The sequence below is a fragment of the Anomalospiza imberbis genome, chromosome Z (assembly GCF_031753505.1).
Source record: "Anomalospiza imberbis isolate Cuckoo-Finch-1a 21T00152 chromosome Z, ASM3175350v1, whole genome shotgun sequence".
Classification (NCBI taxonomy): domain Eukaryota; kingdom Metazoa; phylum Chordata; class Aves; order Passeriformes; family Viduidae; genus Anomalospiza; species Anomalospiza imberbis.
This window is the reverse complement of record NC_089721.1, coordinates 67,918,863-67,930,303: the sequence shown is the minus strand read 5'-3', so window position 1 is coordinate 67,930,303 and position 11,441 is coordinate 67,918,863. Positions and strand designations below refer to the sequence as shown.

At 46.8% G+C, this 11,441-nt stretch overlaps 1 protein-coding gene across 1 annotated transcript; it reads right to left on the bottom strand.

The window, feature by feature from the left end:
- Positions 1-1,501: 1,501 nt before the first annotated feature.
- Positions 1,502-10,826, bottom strand: DMRT3 (doublesex and mab-3 related transcription factor 3). Its single transcript, XM_068177495.1, has 2 exons — positions 10,296-10,826; positions 1,502-3,530 (listed from the first exon to the last, which is right to left on the bottom strand). Exons 1-2 carry the CDS (start codon positions 10,732-10,734, stop codon positions 2,566-2,568), a joined length of 1,404 nt encoding a protein of 467 aa, XP_068033596.1. The 5' UTR covers positions 10,735-10,826; the 3' UTR covers positions 1,502-2,565.
- Between the last annotated feature and the right edge of the window lie 615 nt (positions 10,827-11,441).

The following is an 11,441-nucleotide window of genomic DNA, read 5'->3' as shown; positions in this document are numbered from 1 at the left end:
GTAAATATGTATTTAAAAAAAAAAATCTTCTGGATAACTAAAATGTTGTGTGGTCAAACAAAAATTACTGTTCAGCATGAAAATTTGCATTTCTTATTTTGAACAAAGATATATTTGCTTTATTTAAGAAAAGAAAATGTATTTGTCAATGGAGTCAAGAGTATTTTATAACATGAGAAACCAGGATTATTTTAACTTGTTTCTTTTTTCAGAAAACAGCTTGTCAAAAGAGATAGAATTTTAAAAATCATACCACCAAATTTACATTTTTCACCACAAGTGTGATAGGAGTTCATTCCATGTTAGCCAAGGGTCATCTTTCTTTGAAAGATGTCCCAGTGCCAAGATGCCAGGATTCAGTTCTTTGAAAACCCACAGACCATAGAGGGTATGAGCTTTTGCACATATCACAGTTCTGTCTTTCTGCTGAAGATGATTCAACATCTGTAGCAAAACAAGCACACAAACAAGTAAAACAAACAAAAACCCTCCACTGAGATTTCATTTAAGTACAGGAGATGCCTAAAATTTCTGCAGGAAGGAAATCTGCTCAAAACTGGAGCTCCAGGGCCTATCCGCTCTTATCTAGCCTTTGACAATTTCTCAGAAATGTGTCAGAGCACAGCATTTCACTGCCACCTGCCTTTCTGTTTGCAAGATCTATTTTACATATTACTTTTCTCTCTGGGGTGGCTGTAAGATGAATTTGTTTCCACATGCCATGTGAATGCAGGCAAATCTGTCAGTACACAACTGAAATCCTGCATTTAGGAAAACTCAAAATGCTTGCACATTTACATTTCCATAAGGGAATTTTTTTTTTCCTCCCTTCCCCTGCTTTTATGTCTTTGTAGCATAACCAATAAAATGCTTTTCTGAACAGGCTGGAAATTTATGCAAGATAAAGTATCTTTCAGTCAATTTATCCCCGAAGGAAAATAAAGTCATTATTTTATTCTCCTTTTTGTGCGTATTCAGTACCTTTATAAAATGAAAGATTCATCATGTGCACAAGACTCACAGAACATGAAATGCCAAAAGAGAACACAGGCATTCATATCTACAATGACACCAGATAACATGCCTGATGCAGTTATATAACAGTTTTAAAGCCCATCTGCTTCAGAGTCCAACTTCAGGGTGGCCTCACCATTTTTTTGAGGTGTGGGACTAATCCCCAGACCTGAAAGACCGAATAGTCATTTCATCTGCATTCAGAAGTGTGTTTTGTAAAAGTCAATTGTCAAGCATACATAGTCACTTGTGAACAGTTGAAAAAATGACACTAAGAGCTTAACAAACTTCTAAGTGGACATTAAACTTAGAGGCATTCCTCGTCAGAAGCAATTCCTAATGTTACTCAGACACACATAAGATATGCAGTGTAATCAATGCATGCAATCATGCAATAAACTGTTCAAACCATTACTTTCCTAGGGGAAAAGGGGAGTTGCCATTTGCCTAAAATCTATTTTAAAGAAATGCCCACAATTGCATCCTATTTCCTTTTTTTTTTTCTACTTCTACAGAATAGGAAAAAAGATGCTTCTGAAGCATTGGGAGAGCCTTTTGTTTTCTGCTTTCTGTGATTGTAGCAAGCTCTGCTTTACTCAGCTGAGCTTGGAAATATCTGCAGTACAAATACAAGAGACATCAGCTTCCCTGATGACAGCTTTTGCCTAATCTCAGTTGCAAGTTACAAGTCAGGGAAGCAAAACCCAGACTTGGAAAAAGAGGTTTCCCCTGACTGCAGCTGCTGGAGCTGGACATTTTAACCCCAGCTGAGAACTAATCAGCTCTCTATCTTCAGAATGTTATTTGCCCAGTATAAATGACATAAACCAAGATCATCATCTTAGTTTATTTTTCTAGAGTCCTTAGCATGCTACATTAACCTGACAATGCTTAATCTGGTGTTCATTTCACAATACACTTCATGCAATTCACAGCTGTAATTGGTTTTACACTGACATTACACATTTCGACCTAGCCATGGGAAAAGAATAACTCTTAATAATATTTCTCTGAAAAGTGTCCAAGCTCAACCGGCACAGAAGCAGCTCATGTTAGTTGCATGTGTGTATTTCTTTCTTCTGCCTTTTCTTTCACTGCAAGGATGATCACTGGCATAAGATTATAAGGTCCTTGTTTTAGTCTATTTGCATTTGAACTATGTTTGCTTGATTTCTTATGTCCTGAGGAGTTCTCAATTATAAAACAGCATTCAAGTATTCTAGTTTAACATCCCCATTTTTCTGAGTTAAGGAACAAAGTAGACCTTGGGCTTCTGTTTCCATTATGAGTCTTCTAGAGTCCCATAACTGGTAGCCATAAAGTCTTCCTTTGCAACACACACTCAGCACTAAAGCCAGAGTATTGCTATTTGGCATTATCCAGTGAAGTGCAAGAAATTAAATAAGTTATGTCTTTATTGCTATAGTACAATACCAAGCAACTTTTTAATACAATTGCAAGAGTTTTGTAGAGTACATGTCCCTCCTCTTAGGGGCCAGTTGTTCAGCTGCACTGTGAGTATCGCTTAGCTGTCACATGTCAAATGTCAGTCTAAGAAGATGTGTTGAGTATTCTTGAGTCTGAAGAATCAGACCTGTCCTCATATTCATCTTCTGTGTAAATTGGTTGCTTAGACACAATTGGACATCCATCATCGGGAATTGAAATCCTAGGATCTTCTGACGAGCGGGAAGGAAGGACAGGTGAGCTTCGGAAAACAGTGGCTGAGTTGCTAGAGAAAGGACTGACGTACTGGGACCGTAGCTGGTACTGCTGCTGCAATGTCATGGTGTTCCACAGAGTGACGTCGTTGGGCAGGAACGGGCTGGACTGGTTTCTTGCCAAAGTGTTCCTCAGCATCAGTGGGTAGCGTGGTGGCTGAGGGAAAGGGTGCTGCAAAGGTACAGCTAGAGGATTTGGCACAACATTACTGGAATCAGCAGAGAACCTCAGAGTGTCGGGAACCCTAAATGCCGAGCCCACAGACCACTTGGAAGATGAAATAGGGTAGGAACTCAGTGTGTGTTCAAAAATATGCCCATTGGAAGGCAAAACAAGACCATCCGATTCTGCAGGACTTCTCTCTCCACTAGCCACTGAAGACCGACTGGACAGAAGAACCTCTACAGCACTCACCAGGTCACCGCCACACCCCTTCAGGATCAACTCTAGCACAGCTGGCTTTTGGTTAGGAAAAATCTTTTTCAAGACTTCAAGTGGGGGTCTGTTTGCTTTCAAACTGAATGGTAAAGAAACTGTCCCAGACGGACCTTCTATCAGGAGATGGTTCTGCTCTGGGTGGTACTTGGGGCTGTCTGGACGGTTCTCTGTGCCCCCACCATTTTTCTGAACTGCAAAACCGACCTCATCCACTGAAACAATTTCAGGGCTTTCAGGGTTGAAACAACTTTTGGCTTTAGTCATGTCCGGGGAACTCCTTTGGTCTGTGTCTTTGTCACTGTAGGTGTCGGCACTGTCTGCTCCACTTGCATCACCCAACCGCTCCTCATTCATGTCTGCAAAGAGAAGTCAGAGAAATTAACAGAAAACTGAGGCCAAAAGCTTTTACAGGGATTTGAGGATGCTTTCTTATTAAAGTGAACAGACCAGGACTCTAACGGGGGAAAAGTGCTTTTTCTCAGAGATCCTGCAAAAATTAAGGTATCTTTGCAACATGCCAGGAGAATAAAACTGCAAAAGGATAATGTGACCTGATCTAGCCATACTCTGTCTCATTCTCTCATGTGCAAGCAAAGAAGCTTGATCATTTTTCTGCTGCATCAAAAGTGCTGTATCTATCCTTTCTCGCTGGTTACAAGGCAGCAACACACCACCCAACTGCAAGATTTCTCAGAGGAACTTCAGAACTTTCACATCATAATTCCTCACTAGCACCATTTCATTGTCTGTGAGCTGAAGAGGGCATTTAGGAGATGAAAATTCCTCTGCAGCTCCAACAGCATTAGTGGAACCACTCCATTATGACTACGGGTTGAAGGTTTAAAAAGTCTTCAAATAAATAAATGCATTCCAGTTCTGAAGAAACTGGTTCCTCCCACAGAAATCAGCTTCTCCCACAGCAAGAATTGCAGCTTTTCCTCTAAACCCTTAAATATGTCTGATGCCTTGTCCCATCCAAACATGTGTTCTAGAAAAGTCTGGTTTAGAAAAGACATCTGGAAGGCATTTGGTCCAAAATCCTCTTCAAAATGTGAGCAGCCTTAAACAAAGAGCAGGTTGCTCATGTCCCTGCTTAGCTGAGTTTTAAATAATTCCAAGGATGAGGACGTCACAACCTCTCTTAGCAATTGTTCCAGGTAACTTGCTTTCTGTGTACCAAACTAAGGATGAGAGCTGAAAACAGGTCCACTGGTCATGCTGTCTCCAGATGGACGCTCAAAACTCTTTGGTAATGCCTGACCAGACTAAGGAACCTTTTGAAATAAGACTGCTTGTTGGCAAGAAGAAAGGAAGGATGCTTGCTTATGCAAAAGAGGATCAATATACTTGCTTGAGATTGTTCATTGTTATTTCCCAAGAACACAGGTCTGCTGGCTTTCCTTATTAAGCACAATGTTTACATTCTTGGGAAGCATCAATGCATGTAGAGAGGATTGCTGTCCAAGCTGCAGCTGACAGTCTGCTTTAACCACACAGGGTAGAGCTTTTGAAGGCACAAATGGGAAGGACTATCTGCAAAAACCAATACAACTGTTTGCCTCATTTTCCAAGACCCTGTCAAACAATCAAACGAAATAAAGTAACTGTAAGAAGCAAGCAAAGGCTCCTAAAATGTGCTGATGATGCCACCTGCCCAACTGAGATGGAACCATTTAGAGGTGTGCAAGCACCTGAGCCTCATTGCTCACCATCTTCTACCTTCCTCTCACTGCAGGAACAGGCAGGGCATCTTCTCATCAGTTAGTGGGCTAAGTTTAACATTTAACAGATCAGCATGAAAAAAAGACTATTAATGGAATTTATCCACTAAAGAGAAAGAAGTCAGGGTCTGAGCAAGCCTGGGCTGAGTGAGAAGCCACTATGCTCAGCACAGTGGGAGCTACAAATAAAGAAGAGATCCTGGCAGAGCACAGCCTGACAGTGTGAGCATGGCAAAGGCAGGTTGTTGTCATGAGGGTAGCTGTACCTGGCAGAAACGATGGGCTATTCCACTGAGATATGGGATGCTGCTAATTTGGGCTGTGGAAGATAAGTGTGTAGCTGAGGAATACAGATGCTCTTGCAAAGACCTCACTCCTTTCAGCAGGATAACCCATTTTCAGAACTGGTTTTTACACTGGTTATGCTGCCTATAGAGTGCAAACACAGAAGCAGTAACTCTGCATTAGTGAGAAGGCCATGTACAATTTCCTCTTTCTCACAAATTCAGTGCATCAATCTTGCTTTAGCAGCCAAAGCAGAATGCAGGAATTGCTTGCTGATAGCAAACTGGCACGTGCATCCTTTTGAGGAGGTGCTAAGATATTGGCATAGCTCATCCATTATTGAGAAAACATGAGATTCACACTACCTTTCCCTTTTAATCCCTTCACTATGCATTTATTACAAATCTTGGTGAATGGACATTCAAGGCTTAGTGGGCAGTCTAAGAACATCCAACTACCTTGTCCCTATCTTAACAGAGTTAGAGAGGCTGTTTAAGGAAGATGATAGCCCTAATTTTCATATAAATTGTGCTTCGGTGACTAATATTACCAAATGGAGTGAAAGCAAGAAGAACATATTTCAGAATTACCTCATGCTCATGTTTACAGTGTATCTTTATGGGATGAGAGCAAGTACCACTGTGGAGAAAATATGTGTTTATTTAAAAAAAAAAAAACAGCAAGCAAACAAACGCACTCAAATCAGGTAAGGTATCTCAAATATATTCCCTTATCCTTATAAAATGTTGTTTTCAAGATATTTCAGATTTGCTTCATTTTCTGTACCCTTAAAAATATCCTTATGAGGCTTGCCTAAAAAATTTTCATCAAATTCTGAAAACTTGTCGCACTGAATTTTGCCTCTTTATTATCAGGAGACCACACAGATGCTGGCTCTTAGCTTCTGTGCAGGGGTAGTCTCCTCATACAGCACAAGTCATAGCAACGCATCTCACTATACTCGCAGGGACAGACCCGTAAAACGAGATTTCGTTGATTTTAAATCGAAGTGGTGCTATTAACACACAGAGAATTACCCTCTGCTGGCTACCACTGAGCATGGCGGCTGCTGTATTTTTCCCTCTGTCTTTTTGAGAGCATTTCTGTCTGCCGGTGTCAGGCAGCTCCATGCCCGGGCTGGGGCGGTGCTGCGGCGGTGCTGCGTGGGTGTCACACCCCGGGGCCCGCCTGTCGCAAGGCAGCTGGCCGCTCACCTACCAGCCCTCGGGGCTTCCCTCTCTGTTAGGCTGTGTTTTAACTGCTTTAAACACCCCTTTACTGCTAAGCCGAGGGCTCGGGAAGGCTCAGATGTGCTCCGGGGACTGTCCCCAGCTCTTCATGGGAACCACCGCGACTGGGATTCTCGTTCGTTTAAAATTGCCCCAAAAATAGTAATCGTCAAATAAACAAAAATTTTTGAAGATGCAAAATAGCCATTATCCAATAAAAAAATTGTAAAGATATATTGTAAATGTCACTATGTGGACACTGAATTGTAGGAATATTATATGCATGTGTTAATTACAAATGTTTGTATTTTCAGGTACAAAAATAATTTTGTATTTAGAACGTACAACTTACTGCTATTCACCAAAGCGTTTTTTCTTTTCATAATTCGTAAGTTTTACATGACTATATTCTCAGCTTCAAGAAAGAAAGCTCGTAAGCTCGTCCTCAGATTTTTTTTTTCCTTTGTGGAGGTTTGGGTGTTATATTTTGTCCTGTGTGAGCTCTGAGGGTTTTTTTTTTTTTTTTTTTTGCTGTATTTCTGGTGGTGGTGGTGTTTGGTTGGTTTGCCTTTTTTTTTTTTTTTTTTTTTTTTTTTTGGGTGGTGGAGGGTGTTTGGTTTTTGGTTTTGGGAGGGTTGTTTCTTTGTGTGGCTCTGGGGTTGGATTTTTATGTTTTGGTTTTTAGGGGGAGGTTGTTTTGTTACGTGTGTGTGTGTGTGTGTGTGTGTTGGGGTTTTTTTCTCCCCAACACCTTCTATTTCAAATTGCCTGCATTTAAGTATCCTGTTTGTGATTCCTGGGAAAACTAAGGAAACTATTTTCCTATGCATGCAGGGAGACATACCGACCCAGATCCGGTATGCAGTGCAAATACAGATACACATGAAACAGAACAGTGGGAGAACCGTACATGCATTTACAGTAAAATACAATATGAATTCAGCACAATATGTACCCCAATTCTTCTTGACTATCTATACCTTAATAATCATGAGTCAAATGTTGTAAAGAGGCCAAAAAAAAGTAAAACAGATGAGAGGAAAAAGCTGTTCTCAAGTTAATAACTTGTCTGGAAAACTTGGTCTAATATTTTGGAACCAAATTTGTTTCTTCGATATTCCCACTGCTGAGTCTCTGTTAAAAAATCTTGTTCTTTGATTGCTAGAACAGCTCTTTTCTCAACACAGATTTTCTTGTATCTCAAAAGTACCTGCTGTTTTCCTTAGTCGTATTATTAGGAAAGGCTGATACCAAAACTAGCATAACTGCACATAAAGCTAAGGCTATGTTTTCAGTGGGATCTTTTTTGTTTGCTTTGGGTTTGATTTTACTTTTGCTGTCTGTTTCGAAGAATGGGGTGTTTCTTAGCTTGATTTTGGTTGTTGAGGCTTTGTTTAGGTTTTGGTTTTAATTACTTTCACTTCAGACTTTCTTCCCTATATTCGAAGATCAAAATACTCTGTAGGAGAGTAATCACTATTCTCAAACTAACACAGAGACAGCTGCACTGCATTAAGAAGCTGGCTCTGAAAATATCAAATGACGAATATAGCATTATATTGTTTACAAGTCTTGATAACGACTACTAAGACAAATGTAACACACACTCCTGTGGGCAAGTAAAGTTCATGAGCACAATAACAGGAGGTGGAATCATTACAGGTTAGCAGAGGCAGATGCAAAAAGGGTACTTTCAGAACTTCGCAACTGTCCCACCAAAATGGTTGATTGTAGTGGAATAAAAGCAAACGGATCTGATTTTACCATATATTAGGAAATATCCCTTCGGCAGTGAAAAAACTTTTCACGAGAATAACGTCCTCGAGGAGGAAGGGGTTATGTGTGTGTTTTAGAAACCGGGTGGACAAGAGGTTTATCCTCCGTTTTTACGGCGATTTTAATACAGTTAATGGAAGGAGAGGAAAGAGAAAACCCTGCCGCTCAGAGCATGCAGGATAATTCGAAATAAGTCATGTGGTGAAATAAACAGTGTCTGGTGAAAGGTGACAGCAGGAACCTCTAAGGACACCATTTTCCACTTTGCTCTCATGCATTCTCATGTTCATAAAATATGGGGGGAAAAAAACCGTCTGTGACAATCAGGGACCGGGACCATGTGGGTGAGGTCTGTGTGATCAGAAAGGCTCCCCGGTTGTCCTGGGGTATCCCGGTCCCCTGGGCTCGGCCTCACCGCAGGCGGGGACGGAGACAGGCACAGGCACAGCGCCGATGGCCTTGATTTATGGAGATCTACATTATGTTTTGTTGGTTGGTTGGTTGTTTTTTCACTCCGTAAAGCTATTATCAGAAAGTGCTGACTGGTTGGCAAGGAAAAATTTCTCATCAATACACTTTGATTGTATTTTGCAAACAAAATGCCTGTTGCTTGGTAACATTTCACTTGAGCCTGACCTTCCCCAAAAGTTATTGCTATCAGATTCGATTTACACTCTCCTCCCGTGATTACTGTAATCTTTTAAACCAGGAAGTTCATACATCAGGGTGAAGGAAAGTTAAGCGTGCAAGTTAATATTGTTCCTATCCAACAAATTTATATCATGCTGGCGGATGGGAACTTTCATTTTCTCGAAGAAGCAAGGCGGGTTTTTCCCCTTCTCTCCCCATGTCCTCGGCCTTATGCCCCGCTACCTCCACGCAGGGAGGAGGCCCCGGCCAAGGCGCCGCCGTGTGTGTGGAGAGCGGAGGGCGTCCGCGCCAGCGGAAAGCTACGACCAGTGGGAAATTTGGGGAAAGACCCCCCATGCCCGGCCCTGGGGAGAGGCCGGCGGAACTGGGCCGAGATGTGGAGGAGGGGGCTGCCGGAGGGCAGGCAGGTGGTGCCAAGGTGCCGGAAAATAGGAAGCGGGTCCCAAACCACCGACATCCTCGCCAGAGTGTCAGACTCATCCGTGCCGCCGCCTCGGGCCCAGTGTGTGTCCGCTCGGGTGCTGGAGGAGCAGGGCCCCATGCTGGGGCCCTGGTGGACGCCTCCGTGACCGGACTGGCTCCATGGTGCACATGGGCCCGCGCGGCGGCAGCAAAGGGGTCGCCACTCTCGTCCCGGGGCACCGCGTAAAATTTTGTCACAACTTGTCAGCGAAGCGCGCTGGGCTGGCAGCGGCCTGCCTGCCGAACATCCCTATTGTGAAAGACTGTCAGCTCCCGCTCAGACAGTGGACGGAACGCGACTGCGGTTCGGAGTGTTAGTTTTGCCTCCAGAAATGTGTATTACCGACAGGTCGCGCTCAAAAGGTGCCCATTGCAGGCGGTGGTTTCGGCACCCCCGACCTCTCATAAGCCGCCCCGGACGCGACCCGAAGGGACAGGCCTGCGCAGGAGGACTGGATTGCCCCGCTCATCCCCTGCCACCACTCCGCTTTCCCCGGTCGTCATAGCTTCGCAGAAGCCTCCCTGCTCCTGGCGCCGCTTTTGGTCCGAGGCTCTCTGTGGCAGGTCTTGTCCTGGACGAGGTCCCGATGCCCGGCGTGCGAGAAGCCCGGAGCGGGACCGGGAGAAGCAGAGAGACATGCCGCTGTGATCCACGCGGGATGCGGCCCGTTCCCGGCCGACCTGAGGGACGGGCCCGGAAGCGGCACGTCGGGCAGACAATTGGCAGCCGCGACGTTCGCGGGTCTCCTCTGCTTGTCTCGGTGGACGCGATTCTGGCTGGGAAGCGGGCCGGTCACTTTGCAGCTCCATGCGTTTTAAGAGCGATAAAGTGTACCCGACGGAATTCCTCTCCATTCCCTTCCCACGGAGCCCGTCGGGTGAAAGGGAAAACCTTCGCCTTTACTCGTTCCGGCCCCATCCCCCAGAACGGACAGCCGGGATCCCAGCCCTCCCTCTCCCTCCTGCCCCGGTGCCGCGATGCCCGGCCCGGCCTCACCTGCCTTGGGGAGCGGCCCCGGGAGCGCGGGAGGCGGCTCGGCGGCCCAGCGAAGTGCGGCGGCGGCGGCCAGCTCGGCGGGGGTCCGCGGCGGCGCGGCGCAGGGCGACGGCCCCGCCGGCGGCGTGGGGGGCTCCGTGTTGCCGGGCGGCCCGGGGAGGGAGCGCAGGGAGTCCGGGAGGAGGCTCTCCAGGCTTTCGTTGGCCTGCTGCCGGCGGAGCGCCACCTGCGCGGCCATCACCCGCTGCCTCTCGATGATGAGGATGCACTTCTCGCAGGTGCAGTCCTTGAAGCGGCAATAGCGCTTGTGGCCCTTCAGCCAGGACAGCACGCCGTGGTTGCGGCACCGGGCGCACTTCGGTGTCCGCTGCAGCGGAGCCCGCGGTGGCTGCGACACCGGGCCGCCCATGTAGAGGTACGGGGAGCCATAGCCGTTCATGCCCGCGGGAGGAGCCCGGTCAGCTCCGGGGTGGAGAAGGCCTCAGCGAGGGCGGGCGGAGGCCGGGGCGACGGAGGAGAGGAGGCGGGCGGCTCTGCCCGCGGGCTCTAACGGGGGCGCGACTCCAACCCCAGGCCGGCGGGGAGAGGCACCGCCCGCCGCAGTGGCACCGGCGGCCAGAGCGCTGCCGCCGGCCGGAGCGACAACTGCCGCTGCCCGCGCCGCCCCGCTGAGCCCAGAGCCCCTTAGACCGCCCCCGCACCACGCCCGCCCCCACCGCCACCCTCCTTCCCCGGCGCCGACAGGGGAATGGAGGGAGAGAAAGACAGAGGAGGAGAGGGAAGGAGGGAAGAAGGGAGGGAAGCGGCGGCGGGGGGGTCTCTGCCCCGCCGTCGGGGCGGCGGCGATGCCCGTGTCGTGCCGAACGGGTTCGTCCCTGAGCGGGACCCCGGCTGTTGCCACCCACGCCCTGCCTCCTCACGACTCACGCCCCGAAGGCACCCAGGGCTGAGAGATGAGGTTTAGGAGGTCTAGGAGGTTTCTCCGGGCTCTGCGTCGGCCTCGCCTCGAAAGCCCACTGGGTTTGGCGGCACGGTGTATGGCTGCTACCGCCTGTGGCCCAGCTCGCGAGGTAGTGGCAAGGAGTCGAGGTCAAAGTTTTGTCAAAGTTTTGCCCAAATTTTGCAGTTGCAAAGAGATGCTCGGAG